The sequence below is a fragment of the Sarcophilus harrisii genome, chromosome 6 (genome assembly GCF_902635505.1).
Source record: "Sarcophilus harrisii chromosome 6, mSarHar1.11, whole genome shotgun sequence".
NCBI classification, from domain to species: domain Eukaryota; kingdom Metazoa; phylum Chordata; class Mammalia; order Dasyuromorphia; family Dasyuridae; genus Sarcophilus; species Sarcophilus harrisii.
In genome coordinates this window covers 11,877,175-11,899,075 of record NC_045431.1, presented here as the reverse complement: position 1 = coordinate 11,899,075, position 21,901 = coordinate 11,877,175, and the positions used below count along the sequence as shown (strand labels likewise).

Sequence of the window (21,901 nt, the reverse complement as noted above, 5' to 3'; positions counted from 1 at the left end):
TATACTTAACAAGAAAGATCAGAGACACCTTTGTTAGGATCTCTCAGAAAAGGGCCTCTATTTCTGGTGCAGGCTTGGAATCTCCTGTGATTCAGTGACATATTAAACCAATCCATTTTAATTACAAATGTAGCATCATGAGTCCTTGAGAACTGGAGAGGCAGCCTTCGAATCCATTCAGATTCAAAGTTTATTTTAATAGATAAACTAAAGTAATCATTTCATTTTTATAGATAAGCAAGTAAAATGACTTGTCCAAGTTAATATAATTAGCAAAGCAGGGCTTTTAGTGAGGAACGTGTGTCCCTCTAGTTAGTCTAGATTAGAGGCTATTTTTACTCTACCTGCTAATTTTGACCTGCCTGAAGATGAAACTCTCTCTTTCTCACTTTTTTTCCCCTGTCCATTTCTCATGCACTGATCAGGTATAACTGAATATCCAAGGTCTCTTGGTCAATGTCTTATACCTCCACCAATCTCTAAGCTCCCCCAAAGCAAGAATTAGAGTTCATCTAAGCTTTGTACTTTACCCGAGTATAATGAATACTCTGTACACAATAGGTATTTAATAGATGTTCATATAAACATCTGTTTCCTGATCATATGATGCAGATATTGATTAATATTTCCTTGAAAGGAAACCCTTACTTCTTCAGATCTGCCTTAATATTCTCCTTTGCTCCCTCTTTCTATTAGAAATAACTGGACTTTTTCCTCAAAATTCAAAAAAAAATTTTTTAAGATAAATGTGGGTTTTTCATTGAAGAAAACCAACTCTTAGGTTATATCAGTCTAGATGGGTGGGAGATGTAGTGAAAAGACGATAATTCAAAGAACATTTCCATTGTATGTAAAGGATTCATATAAGATCTGGGAATTTACTTCCTTATTTATGTATTATGTGTTTCTGATAAAGTTAAATATAATTATTGTCCTCAAGCACATATCAGTGAGGTTTAAAGGGATAGGCAAGGAGGGGAGAGTAAGAAGTGTGGACAAAGCTCCAAAGTGAGGTTAGGAGGTTATAGAAATATTAAAATAGTATTCAACAGTCACCACCGATCATTTATAAACCAGGTCATCTCACTGCGGAAATTTAAGGATTTATTGATCTTACTGGTAAAAGGCCAACGCCTGCCTTCATCTCATGAAAAAGAAGGTATTTAGGCCCTGGAGGCAAAAATGAGAGAGAAGAACGATGACTCTTCATTCTCATGTTGACATTGGAACAACAGAAATAGCTGTACATACATTTTAGAAGAGATGATCAGAAAGACATAGGGATGTCATTTTATTAGTCTTTCTTCTTTTCTAAATGCCTGGGTTATTTTATTCTTCTCAAAGACAGTTTATGTTGCTGCCATTATACAGATGTGCTTTGTTCTAAGCAAAATATGGGTCTGGGAAGAGATTTTAGATAGGTTTTAAGATTTGCTAAGTATTAAATGAACATTATCTCACTTTTTCTTCACAAACATGGGAAGCAAGTGCTCTTACTATCCCAGTTTACAAGTAATGAAACTGGTGCACACATAAGTAAAATGACTTACCCAGAGTCATTGAACCAATAAGTCTATTGGTTTTGGATTTGACTGGATTTGAATTCAGGTATTCCTGGAAGTTCAGCACTTAATCCACTATTCTCTGTCTCTTTCTCTTCTCTCTCTCTCTCTCTCTTTCTCTCTCTCTCTCTCTCTCTCTCTCTCTCTCTCTCTCTCTCTCTGTGTCTTTCTCTCTCCTTTCCCCTGTTTTTCATCTTTCAGAACTTAAAATCACTTAAATCTCATTCAGTACTGACTAGAGAAGGCATTATGCTGATACCTGAAGAGATCCAAGCTTTAGATCAAAATAAGATCCCAGAGTTTCGTGACATTTACACTTTGTGTGAGAACATGATGTATGGAAGCAATCAAGCTTGTTTATTAGTATATGGTGATAGAACTCTAGAATGGACATGAGCTTGATCTAGACAAAGCTTTCATTAAGTTTTAAGTTTATCCTATTTTTTTATTGCTCCTTTTTTTTTTGATCAGATATTTTCCTGCTATAATACCTATTTTTAAACTTGTCATGAAGAAAACAAGTTAAACAAAATCAACAGAAAGAGTGATTACATGGACAGTATTTGCTATGTTTTATCCCCATTATTTCTTGCCTTCTATGGATAAAAGAAATAGAAATATTTTATATTTTTCCCCTATGGTGTCAACTGCTCATTAATATTAATTTGAATTCAACTGCCTTTTTTGTTTTTAACATTTCTTGTTTTTTATTTCTTTTTTCCACTTTCAATGTATAGATTACATATTAAGACAATTTCTAACTTTTTAAAAAATGCTTTTAGTTGTTCTGAAGTACCACTTTTTATCTCTCAGACTGGCTAAGACGACAGGACAAGATAATAATAAATGTTGGAAGGGTTGTGGGAAAACTTAGACACTAATAAATTGTTGGCAGAGTTGTAAACTGATCCAACGATTCTGGAGAGCAATCTGGAACTATGTTCAAAGGATTATCAAACTGTGCCTTTGTGGATAACCTTTGATCCAGCATTATTTCTACTAGATCTGTATCACACAGAGATCATTAAAAAGGGGAAACGGATCTATGTGTGCAGAAATGTTTGTGGCAGCCCTCTTTGTAGTGGCTAGAAACTGGAAACTGAGTGGATGCCCATCAGTTGGAGAATGGCTGAATAAATTATGGGTATATGAATGATATGGAATATCATTGTTCTATAAGAATTGATTGGAAGGAGAGACTTACATGAATTGATGCTGAGTGAAGTGAGTAAAACTAAGAGAACATTGTACATGGCAACAACAAGATTATGGGATGATCAACTCTGATGGACGTGGCTCTTTTCAACAATGAAGTGATTCAGGCCAATTCTAATAAACTTGTTATAGAGCTATCAGTAGAGAAGACTGAGTTTGGATCATAACATAGGATTTTCATCTTTTTTGCTGTTTTGCTTACTTTTTTCTTTATTAATTTTTTCCCTTTTTGATCTGAATTTTCTCATGCAGCATGATAAATGTAAAAATATGTATAGAAGAATTGCCTATGTTTTATATATATATATATATATATATATATATATATATATATGTGTGTGTGTGTGTGTGTGTGTGTGTGTGTGTGTGTGTGTATTGGATTACTTGCTGTCTAGGGAAGGGGAATGGGGGAAAGGGAGGGAGAAAAATTTGGAACAGAAGTTTTGAGTTTCAAATTCTATCCCTATTTCTTTTTCTCCTTCCCTCTCACTAAGATGTGATGAGTAATCAGATAGAGTTTAAAAATGCATAATCATGTAAAACATATTCATATTAGTCATTCTCCATGACAAGATTCAAACGAAAGGGAAAGAGAGAGAGAGAGAGAGAGAGAGAGAGAGAGAGAGAGAGAGAGAGAGAGAAAGAGAGAGAGAGAGATTGAGAGAGAATGAGAACATAGCCTCTTTGGGATGGTCTTGGATCATTGTATTGCTGAGAATAGCTAATTCATTCACATTTCTTCCTTGAACAGTATTGCTGTTATAGGATACAACATTCTCCTGATTGTTAACTTCACTCTGTATCAAATCATACATGTCTCCCCAGGTTTTTCTTAAACTATACTTCTTATAATACAATAATATTCCATCAAAATCATATAGCACAGTTTTTGTAGTCATTCTCCAATTGTTGGGCATCCTTTTGATTTCCAATTCTTAGCCACAAAAAAGATCAACTGGCTTTTAGTGTGCTTTTCATTTATATTCTATTATTTTTAAAAGAGGCAGTCTTGATTAAATAAAAAGTATATTGAATTTCAATCCTGGATCTGAAACTACCTTGTTGTCTGAGGAAGAAAGGCCTTTACTGTCTCAGACAAGACTTCAAGAATCAGGGGACATTTTAGTAATGTTTTAAAGCAGGGATCTTATTCAACAATTGAAGGGAGAAGGGAAGAGTGGATATTGTAAGCACAGGCAATTATTTTGTATTTTATAATTTACTTATATAAAATTTTATGTGGAATTTTTGAATTTGAGTAAATATAGCTTTCTAGGTCTTATTTATTCCAAAACAGTTTAGGTCCAGTGAAAGAATAACTTAGAATAGTTCCTTAAGGATTGTAATAAGCATACATGCTGCTCCTTCTGTTATCATTATCTCTGATTTTATGTCTATGTCAAGATGTCAAATGTAAGTTCTTTGAAGGCAGAGCTTATCTCATTTTTGTCTTAATAATCAAAAGCCTAGTATTGGGACTGTCACAGAGTGGTCACTTATTACATACTTTCAGATTTCTCTAATTGAAAAACTAGAATTAATTTTCCATGATCATATCTGTTGGAGCTTTTTGGTCATCTTACTGAGATATCTCATTCTGATATGACTCTCTCTCTCTCTCTCTCTCTCTCTCTCTTTCTCTCTCTCTCTGCATATGTATGTGTTTGTCTGTGCTTTCATTAACTTTTATGTATGTCACCATGAAAATTCTCTTCAATGGTGCAGATTAGCAAATGTTCTGCAGTCTTAGATTTGCCAAGAGCAGTAAAAGGATAAATGACTTGATAATGTTCTATCCACTAGCCTATATAGCTTGCTTTTCTTGCAAAGAAAAAATTACATTTTGAATCTGAATGTTATATCCACTAAATAGCAAATGTATTTCCTCTGCTTTAGGTGTGTGCATCTGCCAATATGCAGATCATCGGTTCATCCCTGAGAGGTTTAGGTTTCCTAGGAATCCTCCTCTGGCCCTTCAAGGTGATTGATATGTGACTTTTATCCCCATGGTTCTGCATCATAAACATAATTTCTCATTCTAAGGTCAATACCAATGTTGTAGGAAGGTAAAGGAATTGTGCAGATGTTACAGAAGGTTAACCTTGAGTATTGGCACATCTTTATGATGCCCAAGCAATGATCTCTCTACTATTTACTTGGCAGGGAAAAAGGCAATCAAACTTTTTTAAAAGAAAATTTGCTGCAGGAAATGTTTTGATTTAGTTAAAAGTAGAGAATCACATAACCCATATCTGAACAGATACAGGCAAGTGTTTTTTTTTAAATGCATACATCACCAGTCCTGAAAGTAAAAGTGGGATGCATCAAGAAACTGCCAGAACTGCCAAAGGCATGGAGAAATCTCAGAAAGCAAACTGTACCATCTGAGAGGAATATAAATGCAACTCTGGCTTTCAGACTTGACCATCCATATCAGGTTTTCATGTTGAAATAGTGTTACATGAAGATCTCAAAGAACTTTACAGGTGCCATCCATATTAACCTAAGCTGAGCTTTCAAGTGGGCAGGTGGTATTTACCAACCTTTGTGAATTTGCAGGAACTGAGACAGCATTAAGGCATTTCTCTGGAGCAGGACAGACACCCATCATTAAACATTAAACATTAAACTTTCTTAAGTAACCAGCCTTTATTTAATAAAGGCTGGTTACTTAAGAAAGTAGTACCTTATAGTAGGTACTTAAAGGCTAGGTAAGAAAGTAGTGCCTTATATACCTACTATAAGGCTAGTTAATAAAGGCTAGTTACTTAAGAAAGTAATGCCTCATAGTAGGTACTGAATAAAAGCTAGTTACTTAATATAGTAGTGCTTTCTAGCAGGTACTCAATAAAGGCTTGTTGCTTTTAAAAAATAGTGCTTTATAGTAGGTACTTAATAAAGGCTAGTTAAGAAAGTAATTCCTTACAATAAGTACTTAATAAAGATCTAGTTTCTTAAGAAAGTAGTCCTTTATAGCATGTATTTAATAAAGGCTAGTTGCTTAAGAAAGTAATGCCTCATAATAAGTACTGAATAAAAGCTAGTTACTTAAGAAAGTAGTGCTTTACAGTAGGTACTGAATAGGACTAGTTAAGAAAATAGGGCCTCATAGATATTTAATAAAAGCTAGTTACTTAAGAAAGTAGTGCTTCATAGTAGGTAGTGAATAAAATTTAGTTATTTAAGAAAGTAGTGCTTTACAGTAATTACTGAATAAAGACTAGTTAAGCAAGTAGTGCTTCATAGATATTTAATAAAAGCTAGTTACTTAAGAAAGTAGTGCTTCATAGTAGCTAGTGAATAAAGGTTAGTTATTTAAGAAAGTTGTGCTTTACAGTAGGTACTTAATAAATTAAGCTAGTTAAGAAAGTAGTGCCTCATAGTAGGTACTGACTAAAGCTTAGTTACTTAAGAAAATGGTGCTTAATAAGGTACTTAAATAGGGACTTAATCAGGGCTGGCTTGCTTTCTTGATTTAGTCTCAGAGACAATCTGTTGGTGGCTGATGGCGTGACAGGCAGGTGAGACGGCTTTGAGGAGGGAGGGCCGGGCAAGGTCACCTGCCTCACCTTCCCCTCCAGGGCCGTCTGGGGCCAGTGGCCAGATGGAGATCACGACATGACAGGGGCGGCCGCGGCCAGACCCTGATGCTGGCGGGAAGACTTCCGATTCCCTCCCAGGCTGCTTTTCCTCAATCTGGGCAGGTCCCTGGCCATGCTGGGCTATGAGGAGTAATCCCATCTGAGGGAATCTCACTTTGTTCCCATAATAGCCGGTCTCCGCCGCCCGGTGTCAGCCAGCTGTCTCCATTCCTCTTGCACCAGCCAGGCGGGGGCCCCTTTGGCCATGTTATTCTCCGCCCCCTCCCAGCCCCGGCCCCGGGACGAGCCCCTTCCCCGTGGGGGCTGCCGGCGCGGGGCCGGAGCGCTGTCCGAGGTCCCCAAGCTGAGTGACCTTGAGCTGCGGCTCCTTTCTGGGCAGCCCCCGGCTCTCTCCCGCTCCCGGTGCCCGCTCCCCGCCCGGTGAGGTCGGTCTGACACCCGGTGACCTGTCAGCTGTCTCCCCACCTGCTTCCATGCTGATTCATTGATGAGGAGAGTTGGCTTGCAGGCCCCGCCTCCCTCTCAATGGTCTGGGAGCCGGTGGAGAGGATGCTGTGGCTGGGGAGCCCGCTCTGCTAGCCGAGCTCCTTCCTACAAGTGGGCAGCGGCCAGCAGGCTGCCAGCGCCTCGGAAGACCATAGTGCCCCCCGAGCCATCTCCCGGCTCTTCCCGCGCCCAGCCTTTCCTCTCCGGCCGCCTTCTGCGGCTCTTTAAGGCAGCTCCTTTTCAGCCAGCACAGCTTAATCCAAAGGAGTTGTAAGCAGCTTGGGATAGAAACTGAGATACAAGTTTCCCCTCAGAGACTGTCTCTCTGTCTCTCTTTTTTCTCCTTCCCTTTTTGGCAAAGACTTCTGGCTCTCCTCAGAGGAATACCTTTTTGCTTAAGATGAGTGGCTGTAGAAAACGGTGTAAACGTGAAATATTGAAATTTGCCCAGTACCTTCTCAGGCTATTAACAGGTTCTCTTCATCCAGGTAATGACTGTTTTTCTTTCTAGAAGAAGACTGAGGCTGGTGATGAACTTGGAAGTGACCAGAGAGGCTCGCTGATGGGCTCTGGGGGCTTTTAAGGGGGGCTTTTCAGGAAAACCCCTCTTAAAACATCTGGGCTTCTGGAAATCCGGGTAGTGCAGAGCCTTGAGTGTGTGTTTGGGGCTGGAGAAGTTGCTTTTCTGTGTGTGGCTTCCTTATGTTGCTCTAAATGAGCATCTCTCTAAGGGAGCAGAGGGTCTGCAGTCTTTACTAAAGAGTTCCGCAGAGGGTGATCGCCTCCTGCTAGGGATGCTGTTGTTTACCTGGCACAGGGCTGACCTGTCTGCAGGTATTGGGGAGTGCTCTGAACCGGCAGATTGATTACAGTGCATACATAGACCAGCTCTTGGACTGGGTCTTGTTAGCTGGCTGTTAGAGGGGGAAAAGAGTTCCTGGAGTAATTAGCAAAATGAGTCTGGGCAAAGGAATCAGCAGTGAAGAAGTTGGGACGGGTTTGATTTGGGAAGGGGTAAATGGGGAAATTACTGTTTGAAGATGAAAAATGTAGAGGGATTAAAATAGAACTGATCTGAAATGTGAGCATTGATAAAAAGAAATATCTCTGAAATGGTCCGGTGATTGTGCTGCCCACGAGACCCTTAGCCAGTGTCATTTACACTCGGGACAAAATTACTTTTCCTACTGCTTGGTTTATGAATATGTGAAACTGCTGAAGTTAGTTATGGAGGCCAATATATTACATTGTTATATTGAAAAGATTCATCTCAGTAGTTTTGTGGTCAGTGAATAAAGTCTGGATGATAGCTAATGGGGATGAATTATTTTTGTTTTATGGATGAGCAGGTGATGGAAAACAATTTCACCAATGGTGGTGATTGGCAATGAAAATGGAGTTGCGAGTTTCTTTTTAATGGGTCTTGAGTATCCTCTCCTGCTTCATAGTGCTCTTTTAGATTTAATATCTGACTTTAGTCAACTTCCAGTAATCTTAACCATCTCTAATTAAATGTGAGTATTTCGATTAGGAGCTCGTCAGCATAACTTTGTCACAAATTTGTCATTTCCTTAGGATGTTTAATTGACTCTAGAGCAACATTGGTGTTCATCCTTATTTTGAAATATTAGCTGCATGTTGTTTTGAGTTGCTATGGGAATGAAGTAATATTCTATGAAAAAAACACATGCTTTATTGGTAACCATATCCTGTGTTTTCCTATTATACAATGTAATTTAGGATTATATTTCCTTTTGTATTAAAAGGAAAAGAAACTCTGACAGTGTGTGTTGTATTTCTGTGTGTGTGTGTGTGTGTGTGTGTGCACTATGTTTCTACATAACTCTCAGCTCAGAAGGGATTCTGTCACATTTTGAAGGATCGCCCTCCAAACCCTCTGGCATCTTATAAAATGCTCTGGTGGTACTCTACAAATTTCATGACTGTGTCTGTTATGTTGAATGCATAGAAAACTGGGCTCCATGTGCTTTTTTTTTTTTTTTTTAACAGATTTAACGATCAATATACATTTCTAAAATTACTTTGAAGGTCTCTGCTTTTTTTCACAATCATGGGAGAAAAGCTCTTGCCCTTGAACTTGGAGAGGCAGAAGTGATGAAAGAATATAAAAAGTTGCAAGGGTTATTTACAATCTGTGGTGTGCCATGGCAACTTACTATGTTCTTTAAAAAAAATCGTTGAGAGAACAGTTTGCTCGTAAATGCTCTGAAATCCAGCTTGAATCTTTACAACTGCTCACGATGCCATTTGGAAGGGCCAGTTTATACATTTTACTATCTGCTGCAATAATAAGCACTGTTCATGTTGCAGTATCTAATGTAAAATTCATTAGGGCACTCTCGAGTCCCTTGGCTAGTAATTAATGAAGAAGTGGGAGGCAAAGAAGAATTAGTTTAAAAAATTTGCTTCACTGGTGCATGGTAAAGTGGTTACTAATTGTACTATGAACCATCAGCATATGTTTATGTAATTATTGTAAATAAAGAAAAATTAACATGACTTAGAGGAGCTTTTTTTTGTGGGGGGGGAGTCTGTCTGACATTGCCCAGGATCTCGCTTCTGTCCATGGTCTTTCAGTTATGGTTAGCTTGACAAGTGTGTTGTTGGATGTCCCATGTGGGACAAGTTCTTCTGAGGTGTGCTTCATTACTGATAACTGCCTTCCTTTTGATATCAAGGGGCCTCTGAAATATTCTGATTGGTTTTCAAGACTTTGAAAATCACATACTCATTCATATACATTCTCTTGATGTTAGTTCTTTTTAGGTAAAATATTTGGGGACTTGATTTTTTTTTTATCTATCTTATTAATAGTTATCATGAGCTTTCAGTAATGAATTGATTTCCAGGAGTTGTTTATGCTAAATAGTAGCAAACTCTTAACCTTCTGAGATACGTGATCTAACAAATGATTCCTCTAAATAATCTTTTATTTGGGTGAAAACACACCACCCAAACGTAACTGAAACAGTTTAGAAATCTAAACCAGACTGGATCTAACCATTTTCACGGGAGCTTGATCTACATTTTTGTCACGGCAAATCCATTCTCCAAGAGATGGACTTAAAAGCTTAGTCTATTTCCCCTTTCTGTAATGAGAGACTATGCAAGCTTAGAGATGCTCTCTTAGCTACAATCATTCACAGAAAACCACAGTGAAAGCATTACAGATCCACAGATGTCTGGGTTCTGGGTCTGATTCTCAGTTCTCATTAACTTGAGAATATTAAGTTCCATGCTAGTACACATCCATTCAACTTTCTTTCTGCTTTGAAAGGCAGACTGTTTTAAGCCTTAAAGGCAGACATATATGAACCACCATCCTTCTGTTTTTCCATACATTGTTTTGTGTTAATATTTTGACCTTTCATGCCAATCAAAGTGAAGATTACCAGACCAACATGATTGCACTAGAATTTTCACCCTACCTAATGCACATTTAATTTAATGTAAAATGCCCTTTGACATAATTGAAGGGCTCATTAAAAAAATCTGAAAGATAGTCCATTTTTCCATTTGAATAAATGAAAAAGCACTTGTTAAGCTCTTACTATAAGTCAACTATTGTGCAAAGTTCTGGACAAAGAAAAAAAGAAAAAAGAGTCAAGAGAGACCTTCCACAAGGAAGAAAACAATATATATTTTTGAGTTTTGTTCTAGGGAAAGGGAAATTCATGTTAGACTTATTGGAAAATATCCCTAGATAAAAACAGGGGTGGTCTTCAGAAAACTGTGAAAAGCTTGTATTCCAGAATCCAAATTTCTTTTTTTTTTTTTGGCATCCCAGTGTGATCACAGCACTGTCGGCACAATTACATCCCCCTGCCAAGTCTAGCTGAGAATATTAGAGTTAGCAAGGACTTTAGAGGGCATGTAGTGTAACTTCTTCATGCTACATTGGTGTATATGAAAACCAGTGGAAGTGGGAGGGTTTGTCTAAGATCCAGAGCTGGTAAGTCACTTGGCTGCCCCTCTAATTTAGAACTCAGGACCCAGTTTGGCACTTCTTACTTTTGCTTTATTTCTGTTTAGGAAGCCATAGCTAAAATTTAGTCTTCTATATATCATCATTCATTTTCCAGTTTTCAGATTTTACAAAAAAACTGAGGAACCTGGGCATATATAGGAAATCTCCCACTATTATGTGTCATGTCCAGGATTTGCTTGACTACCAAAAGACTTCAGATCTTGGGCTGATTGACATGCAACAATTAAGAGAATAACCCATACATTACTCTAAGTGAGAGAGATGAGTCAGATGACCATACTGATACTTACCAATGGCTATGGAGACCAACAATCAAGTTTTCTTTTTCAAATTATTAACGGTGATCATATAATTAGACCTCGAGTTATATAGAGGTTGGCTAAATCAATTAATTACATGTTCAGAAAAGATCTTTTCATTACCATTTTAACAGAAATGTATTTATTTACAATAAATCTTTCTATCTTTCCATAAATAAACAAGTTACCAGCTACAATATGAGGAAGGGTTCTGTTTTACAAGGAAAATATGATTCATTCCATAGTCACACAGGTCATAATAAAATATCCCAGTCTTCGGAAATGAAGATCTCTCTATCATCACAGTTAAGGTATATGCTGTGAGATGTTTTGCCAACAGTGAAGATGGATGGCCCTGTTACCATTCATTCAGACCTGCATCTGGCTCTGCTTTCAATCAATGGGAGGTGCCTGTGGGACAGTGGGATGGGATCCAAAGTAAAAGTCTTGATTAAAATTGACCAAAATTTCTGAAGCTAAAACCTTCAGCTTTGGATTAGACTGGCAACTTCTTTAATTGACTAAACAAAATGCACCCTAGATTTGGTTTGGTTTGGTTTAAAAAAAAAAAACATGCAAAAATACAAAGCAGTCTCCTGGGAATTACAAGAGTCTATAAATATTTCTTAAGGAGCCCTGATGCTAGGTGCTGGAATAACCATCTTTCCCTTCTGATGTCATTGTCTCAAGACATGCTCTCTTGAAGGAAACACTTGGAGTTGAAAATGATACTCTTGGACTTGGTTCAAGTAGAAAGAAGGTAAATGACTTCTAGGATCAAACAGCTAATAAATAGCTGCCATGGAATTTTAACCCAGGCACCCTGACTCTAATTCAGTGCGTATTCCAATAAACCATAGCCATTGTTCTCCATTTAGATTTTTTTTATTGTTGTTGTTGTTTTATTTTGAACAGTCATGCTCCCTGAGCAACATATAGTGAGAATTTAACAGATTTGAATAAATCTCTTTTACAACAAAATTTGTTGTAAAATAAAACTTGCAGTGGAAGTGAATCTTATTCATTTAATGATACATATAATTATTATGTTGCATAATAATTGGGTTTAATGTTGAGCACTACACATAACTCACTGTCATTCTGATTTCTTTTGTACAATCAGACCCAAATGTGTGCTAATCTTTTCTGCTTGTTTCAGTAATGTCAGAGGTATCAGTGTTGCGCACTGCCTTGGATGCCATGAACATTTTTTGCTTTTCTTGATACATTAATGGGCAAACTTCCTTCATTTATCTTCCCAAAGTTGGGATTTTCTTGCCTTCTGTCTTTAATTAAATTTGAGATTCCCTCTATTTCACCCATGCTATTTCTTCTAAATTCCTTCTTTCTTTTCTCAGGGACATTTGAGCAATGATCCCCAAGTACTAGAACTGCCTTCTGCTGACCATTGTGTTTAGAGGTGTGAAGAAGCAGTAAGAGGTAAAAAGCATGACTGCCGTGTCACATGAGGCAAGACCAGGGCATAAGGAAGAAGACAGGGAGGCAATGGGATTGTCATCTCATGGCATCAGTGAGTTTGGGGTACAAGGATCACAATCACAAAGATCATCCATGTCTTCTCCTTTAGCCAAATCCTCAAGTCTGTTACTGAGCATGGGATGATTTCAAGAGCCAGAGGATATTTGCTGAAAATAAAAGAATGAAAAAACAGCAAACTCTTCTCCTGTCTGCTATCTGAACTCAGATCTTAGACTCCAAATGCAGTTCCTGTGACTTTGTCTTCTTATTTAGAGATGGAAACTGAGGTGCCAAGAATTGACATGATTAGTTCAAAGTATCACAGATTATTGAAGATAGCAGCCATCTTCCCATGCTTCAGGGTCATTGGTCACTAATTATCCTGAGCCTAGTGAGCACCCACAATTTGGCAGGAACTATGCAGCATTCTTTTGAGGTCACTTGGGAATAGGAATGAATGCAAATTTTCTCCATCACACATTATCTGACCTCTCCCCCTCCCCACTTATTCCACCATTCCCTTTCACAGAAAGGTTAATATACTCTGATTTTCATGTTTTTCACAAATGTGATTAGCTTTCCTTTACTATGTTTTAATATGACCAGTTCTCTGTCTACTTTCTCCCATCTTTTCTCTCCGATGCTAGGGATATGTTCTGTCTCCAGAAGCAAAAAGAGTTTCTTCTTCTCCATTCAGAATTCATTAATGGAGCCACCCTCATAAAATATTTTTGAAGAATCTAGTAGAAGGTAATTTTTCTTCTCTTTCTAGGATGCTTTTCCCTTCCCCGGCTCTCTCCTTTTTTTCTCAACTCAGTTCTGCAATGATACACAGATCTGTGCAGTTCTGATTTTCTTCTCTTTCTCCGGTAAACTGTAAGCTCCCCAGGGCAGGAATTCCACATTCCCAGCATAATAGGCAGACCAGAAATATTTGCTGAATAGATCTGTTAAACTTAAGAAGAGTAGAGAGTAAAAGGGAGATAGGAGAGGTAATAATTCCCTAGAACTGACATACTTTTTTTCTAGGTCATGAATCTCGTTGGCAGGAAGCAAAGCCTATTCTGTCGTTAAAAGTATAAAAATCAAAGAAAAAGAAATCACAAAGAAGTTCAAAGCAGAATATATCTATATATATACAGAGGCACGTATATGCATATGTCTAAATATACCCATAAAATATGATGTGTATATACTATATGTGTACATATAAAAGTTCACAGACTCTTGGTTAGGATCCCTCTTTGCTAGAAATATGCCCCTTGAAGAGGTAAATGTTGGAGAACTGAGAGGGAAAAGTAGCAAAAAAGCCAAGAAAGAAATAGAAAATATTGATATTCTTATGGAATGGAGGAAGATCCTTGCTAAGGATCTGGGATAATGACATTACCACCAGATAGTTTCTAACAACCTCAGAAAAAATTTTCTGATATCCGCACCCCACCCCCCCAAGTTCCACAGCTGAAGAAAGATTGTCCATTTATGCTGGTATCATAGAGATTTCATCTTTTAGGATCCAGGTGAATTTGTACTTGTTGCATTAGTTGAGATTTCCCTCAATAATCCAGTCCATACTAACTTTTTCTTTAATTGAATGCCCAGAAAACTACTTCTAAATCAATTACATCAGCATAGCCCTAAATTATTTTCTAGTTTTTTCATTTAATTTCCTAAACCTTTTTCTTAAGAGTAGATTATGAAAACAGTGATAACATGCTTCTTATTCTTAAACTTCCACAATATTTAATTCTGTAATTCTGTATTAGGCCCATAATGGGTTATGGATAGATAGGTTTGGTTAATTCCATATATATATATATATATATATATATATATATATATATATACTTGGTTTTTTTTTAAGAGGGTGGAAATTAAAGTGAGGAACAATTTTCATTTGGTTATAGTTTATTATGTTTATTAGTATTTTAATGGTTTAATATTTTAGTAGTTTAATAATAACTGATATGTTTAAAGATGGATCATCTAATCTAATGGCCTAATTGTTATATTTTAGGAAAATAGGATCAGAGAAGTTAAAACATTTAACTAGATTATTGCAACTTTTAAGTGAAACAACTAAGATTTGATCCCAGGCCCACTGACACAAAAACCCAGCATTCTTTCTAATACATTTTTTTTCCATTTAATAAAGATCCATTGAATTTAGATTCTCATAACTTTAGAGACCTTTGGTATAATGGGATAATGGGGAAAATAATGGAAGTCTATGGTGTTCTTCTTCTTTTCTATAATATGATGGTTCTCTGGGAGCAGGTTTCTTGAAGAGGTTTCTGGAAGCAGCCTTAGTTTCAGTTCCATGTAATAATCACCTCAAATGCAGCCAGGGATTAAAGTACAGTCTTTTATTGTCTCTTCCAAAATGGCCCAGTTAGCTTTCTTTAGTTCCGAGAGCTCTCGTTGCTAGTATTTTGCCTCTGCCAGCTTCTGCCTCTAGCTCAATTCTGACTCCTGGCAATCTTACAAACTGACTGACTGACTGATTGACTGACTGAAGCTCTTTTTATGCTCTTTTAGAGGTGTAAACTCAAAGGTTGACTCCTCCTCTGAGACTGGGATTATGGGAGGTGTGAATTCACAAAGTTACAATGTTAACTTTGTGTATCTCCTGTACTTGTGAACTCCAATGTGTAAAGCTCTAATATGTAAACTCTCTTAAAGGTGTGAGCTCTAATGTGTGACTCTCTAAGGTGTAAACTCTTAAAGGTGCAAACCCAAGCACACAACCATTGCTTCCATCAATTCCATTGAGTTATCACCTTGTTTCAAGTTCTAGTTCATAACAAGTCAGTGTGCTCAGCTATTTTTCCAGTTTTGTAACAGTATCTGGTGACTTGTTACATGGGTATCCTTCAGGCATTGATTCTCAGTCAATTCTAGTCTTTCTTAGTCACCTCTTAACTCCATTCCCAACTCAACCTATTTAGGAAAAGTCTGGTCGATGACATGATTAATTAAATTACTTATATATTGGTCATATTCAAATGTAAATTATCAGTTAAAATGCACTGATTTCTGTTACCTAGAACAAATTATTTCACTTCCATATATTTTCATTTCCTAAATCAAAAAAAAAAATTGGGGTATTAAGCAGGCTCTAAAGAACTGCCAGACCTAAAACTTCTATAACTTGTTCTTTTATGCTGTGAAGGCATTGTCTAGTCAGGTGAGAACTACTAACCATGCAAAAATTTAATTTTTAAGGTAAAGTATCATATAATATTTTTACAAGCATTTCATATTATGTACAGGTCTTCTTTGAATATATGTAGGACAGATAACCTCTAGAACCCAAAGATTTTATTTATACTTAGAGACTGCATAGAATATTGTTGGGAAATTTGGATTTTTTTTTTTGGTTACATGCCCAGCAGTTGGCGATGTGGTTTCCCTTGGGATGGTTTAGTAGACACAGCATAAAACCGATCTTTAAAATACTAAAAGCTTTTTATAGAACTGGCTCCATAACCCTTTACAGCTCTTCAACTTCCTAACCATGTTATAAGTCCCTGAGCCAAAGAGTCAATCTATATTATCATTATAATAGAAACGTACATATTGTAATAACTCATTAAAAAGAGGAATGTGAAATAGTGAGAAACTTCATTTCCCATTTCCTAACCCTAGTGACTTTACCAAATGGAAAGCTTCCCATTGTAGAGATGGAAATAATAAGCTTAGAGGAATTGTGATTTTCTTAACATCATACAATAGGTTCAAGAATGGGAAACAGAAAATGAGATAACTCCCAACAAAGTAATGTAAGACTAGATGTGGCTGGGAAAATGAGATTAAAGCATGCTTATGATGATGATTTCTATTTGTGTAGAAATTTATAGCATATTTTAATTGATGGGACTTTCCTGTGGATTTGTTAACTATTTTTTTTTTGCCTTCAAAGACTTGATCTTGTTGACATAGATACTTCCCCAGTACTGAAGACTACAAATTGTCCTCCCTTTTAGGAGCTTCTTTCAGGAACTGTTGTGGCCCAAAGAATTCATCCTCTGGTGGCCCATTTAGTGTCAATAATGATATATTAGGATGATGAAAAGGAAATGATTGATATCCTAGGTTTTCCATTCATAGTACCTACTTTTTAAAATGTACAGCAATACATTATTTATCTTACATCCAGACTTCCAGCAACTTCAAGCATCTGGAACCTCAATAAACACAGAATGAATAGGGACAAAAATAGCAGAGATGAGCCAGAGATGCAAAGAGGATGCTTCACACACTGGGATTGCTCAGAAGGAAAGAGGGCTGGGGTGGGTGGGGTTTGTTTGGTTAGATTAATAAATAGCCAGCCAATCTCCATAGAGCAGTCAGAAAGGACCAGAATAAATAAAATGGAAACCAAAGGGAGGAGAGTGACTGTGGAGAACAGAAACATGATTGGGGAATTACAGGTATGATGATCCATCTGTTAGTGGATAGCAAATAAGAAAAAACAGTGGAAAACAGTCCTGGAATCTGACTGGTCTCCTCAGCTAGCCCTAAGTAGCCTAGGAGGGAAGCACTGTGCTCTATTCAGTATACATTACTCATAGAACAGCTTTATAGTGGGAATATTTGAAAGAAAAAGAATGGTCATAGTTAAAAGAGACAGTTTTTCCAATGCATCTATTTACCTCCATATGGACCAAATTGTGATCATTAACAGTTATCTGTTACAATAATATAAAACTCAAATAGAAACTTTTTTTTTTTCTGTAGGCCACATATTTATTTAGAAAATCACAAATTAACATTATCTAAGGTATGGTATATATATATTTTTGGTTGTTGTTACATGTTTCCCTTTTAACCTGGTTCTGGCAGCATTCTTGGAATTGTGTTGGCGGTGAATTGGCAATGAGTTTTACTCTTCCGTTTTACAATACAATACGATAAAATACAATCTTATTCTTTAAAAACGAAAACAAAGTACTAAATACAAGAAACAAAATACAAAAAACCCATATGTAAATAAGTGTACTCCAGAAGCATTTTTGTAAAAAGATAACACTTCACACATAGACACTTCCCACCCTTTTTAGCTTTAAAAATTTCAAGGCAAAAAAAAGTATTTTTTTCTGTCTACCTATCCCCCAAAACTAACAATGTTCTCTATATAGATTAGTGCTTTAAAATGATCATTGGGGTGGAAAAAAGCAAAAACAAACAAACAAACAAATACAAAACCTTATTTGTTCAGTGGATGTAGAACAGTTAGTTACAGAACAGCCTTGATGAAGAAGAACGGTAATAATGAAAGAAAGAGAAGACAAAGTAATAGGAGCTTCTTTAATCACACACATTTAAACCCATGGCCCAAGTCAAGACAATGCAGTAGAATTGATGAATCTCCAAACTGTGTGTGCTTTTTCTGGATCAGGATTTAGAACTTTTCACTTTTCATTTCTCCCCTCCCCCCCAGGCAAAGAAGAATGTAGTAATCTGACAATTCTAGATTACACAGATGCTCCCCCCCAAAAAATTAACCAAAGAAAATAGGATAAAATAATTTATATCAAAAAGTCAAAACCAAGAAGTTCTGGGTTTATTTTTTTCATTGGGCATAGATATGGTGACAAACCAAGATTGAAATAGCTTTGAATAGATGTTGAATATGGGTCCCGATAAAACTCTTTTCTTTTAAAATAAAAATATTATTTATTTTTAACATTCATATTTTTAGTTCTAAATTCTGTCCTTCTGATCAACTCCACCTCCTTCTATTAAGAAGGCAAGAGATATGATATTATTTATATGTCATAAGTCATGTAAAACATTCCCATGTGAGTCATGAGGCAAGAAAAGAAGGAAAATAAAGTCAATAAAGTTATGAAAAATTTTGTGGAAGGCAAAATTATTTGCTCTATTTTATTATTTTTGAAAGTTTACACTGCAGCTAGAAAATTTAAAATGATCAACCACCACTTTTTTCACAATAAAAATGAAGTCATGATTCTAATTCAAAATCTATAAACTTGTATTTCAAAGAACAAGCACAATACACAGAAAAGAATCTTCAGTGGCCTTCATAAGAAGGCAAAACAAGCAAACCTCTATCATAGTGAAGAGATTATTTGTGGTACCTGCTATTTTCTATCTTTTTGAATGCTGTTGACATTTCTATTTTAAAATCAGTCTGCATTATTTTTAACATTGAACAGCTTTCCAGTTTTCTGTCATTAAAGAACCTTCTGTGGTTAGATAGCAGTTTTAAAACAGAATTTTAAAAATATCTCAAGTGATAAAATACTAGTATTCTAATAGTGTCTTTGTCCAATTAAATCATACTCTTGAAATTTTATAATCTTGATACCAATGGGAATTTACTCCTTCCAGTAAATGATTTGGTAGAAAGAAATGAGAAGTAAATCTAGAATCAATCAATCAATCGACATTTATTAAATGCCAAACATGTGCCAATCACTTGGCTGAGTACTAGAGAGACAAAATGGTTAAGTCAGCCCTTGTCTTAAAGGAGCTTACAACTTAGTGGGTAATCATTTAAGGGCATTTATTTGTCTTTTTTATTTTGGTAAAATATCTATTTCTTTAAGTTTTCTTAGATAAAAAATATCCATCATCAAAATGTTTACACATTTTTCTTGAGAATATTTTTTCTCCAAGTACTTTAAAAATCAGTCTCCTTAAATCTAGTTCCAAAATAGTTTTGAAGAATATCTTCCTTTGCTAGTGCATTTTAATACAATTCTTTCTTGGAATAGAGACTTTGAAAAGTTGGGCAGGAAAATGGGTTTAATTTAGTCTTCTGTATAATAGAAATCACCACTGAGAGAGATTCTGTTGAAGAATAGATCCAAGGACTTCATTAAAGTTGCCATGAATGATACAAATATTCATTGACTAATTATAGCCACCAATACCAATGTCTCTATAACATATGAGGATATTAAGAAAAACAAGGTGGTAATAACTTACAATTTATACTCAATAATCCAATTTATTTCTTTTTTCTACCTTAACTTCTCTACTCTCTCTGTGTAAATGAAAATTATATTTGAGTAATGCTGAAATTATATAAATGAATTATAATCAGCATCATCTCCCAAGTTTATTGCAAATTTACAACAGATATTAAATAGAAAACCTGTAACTTTCTTTTTAAAGGCTCGGGTTCTTCACCTTGGGTTATGTGAAACTTGTCAAAGAATATAGGAAATTTTAATACATAAGTATATTGTTACTAAATTGATTAATCTCTTTATTTTTATGCATGGAAACCTTGGGTGTATTTTATTTCATATTAAATGCAGTATATAGGAAAGCTTCCAGGAAACCAATGTGTACGGGGACTGAGATCTTAAAATTTGGGGAAATTTTAGTTTAGCGAATTGCATATGTAACAATAGTTGGGATATTTTTAAAAAATAAATCCAATATAGACACACACACACACACATTTTTCTTAAATGTAAATTCCCAATTACAAAATCTTGTTGAAAAATTATATTCCAAAGCTGAACTAAATAAAGAATTGTGAAATACCTGCTGAAATGATACAAACAGAAATTGTTTATTTCTTGATTACTTAGATTTGACTTAGTAACTTGTGTTCCATGAACTCATTTTTTTTTTTTTTTGGTTTATTCAACAAGTCCATTTTGGTATGATTGGGTATCTTTGTAATCCTATGTATTTTATTTTATTTTATTTCAAAATGTTTTTCTGTGAAGGGATTCATAGGCTTCTCCAGATCACCAAAGGATTTAATGATATACAAAAAGGTAAAAACCCATGACCTATATATAATCATTCTTGATTTTAGAAAGTGTTGCTATTTAAGTCATTTCCCAATAATTCTGACTCTTCTTGACTCCCTTTAGTGTTCTCTTAGAGTAGTTTGCTACTTCCTTTCCCACCTCATTTTACAGATGAGGAAATGGAATCAAATTAGGGTGAAGTGACTTGCCCAGAGTCACACACTCAAGCAAGTGTCTGAGGCTAGATTTGAACTCAGAAAGAGGAGTCTTCTTGATTCCAGGTTCAGTATTCTCTGCACTATGGCAGCACCTAGCTGCCCTTGAAAAAGGACATATGTATTTTTAATAGTTTATTTTTAACAATTTGATCAAAGACAGTTAGAGGTAACTTAATTATTTGAAAATAGTTCCTGATTTTAATTTATGCTTACAAATTTTGCTTATAGTTCTTATGGACAGTAAGCAGATTGGGTGATAAAGTTCTTTATTGACATGCTTCACTGACACCTCTTACATTGCTGTGTTAACAGAATGATTTAGACTGCATTATCTACTTTGATCTAATAGAAATACTCATCTAATTTAGAGATTAGTGACAACTTTCAAATGGATATTTTGTATGAGTTAGAGAAGCTACAGACTTGAAAAGAACCATGGAGCTCATTTCATGTCATTTATTTCTCAGAATGATTGTTGCCTACACTCATACTTGAGAGAAATGCTAAATTTTAATTGGAAGTTAGTGAAAAGAAAGTTATACATTTTTCCACCCAAATTCACAAACCCCTGAACTCTAATGTGGGTCTCTGAATCCCAAGTTAATAACCACTAATTTTAGGGAATAATGGAGTAAAAAAAAGACTATAAAAATTTTAGCTTTAAAATTTTAAGATTTAACAAAGACAAGAAGGAAAAGGTCATTATTTATACTGAAGTCATTCTCGAAGAAGGTTTCTTGGAACTGAATTCCCTTTAGATTTGCCTGGTGGAGTTTGCAGGTATCAGTCACATGCAAGAGCCTTTTATTTAATTCATGAAACTTTAATTCCTAATTGAATAGATAATATTTTGTTGTGAGGGAAAAAAGTGTTCAAGAACCATTGCGATAATGGAGGGATTTATCCATAGATTTAATTGTAGACTCCAGTTCCCATCATCTATGTGCTATTGGTCTTGTGTTCAAATCATAGTCATAGGTATACCTTTAATTATAATTTACCTATCTAGTTCAGTTGCTCCAAGAGAGATAGAGAATTAGGAGCTTCTTAAGTTAATTAAAAACTATTATTTAGTTGTTGAAGAGGGAAATGGCTATAAACAGTGACACAGAGAGATAAATAACAAAGCAAGAAGTGATTACCAATTAAACTCCAGAATGAATAGTAAAGCCTTCAGCTACTCCAATCTTCCCAGTCCTTCAAAGGCAAGGTAGGAACTTATTTGTTCCTTTTGGAAAAATCATGGGACAGAAAAATATAGTCAGGAGTCAAGTTTGTATATGATCTGGCTA

At 35.8% G+C, this 21,901-nt stretch overlaps 1 protein-coding gene across 2 annotated transcripts in view; it reads left to right on the top strand.

The window, feature by feature from the left end:
- The window catches only part of KCNIP4 (potassium voltage-gated channel interacting protein 4), a 1,016,244-nt gene that overhangs the window by 259,615 nt on the left and 734,728 nt on the right, over positions 1 to 21,901 (top strand). Inside the window, exon 1 of one of the 2 annotated variants that reach the window (XM_031942854.1) lies at positions 5,729 to 7,353. The exons of the other annotated variant lie outside the window; for it this stretch is intronic. Coding sequence (XP_031798714.1) covers positions 7,266 to 7,353 — 88 coding nt within the window. The 5' untranslated portion in view covers positions 5,729 to 7,265. Of the gene's footprint in view, positions 1 to 5,728; positions 7,354 to 21,901 lie in introns of those variants that run through there. 2 annotated transcript variants of the gene reach the window in all.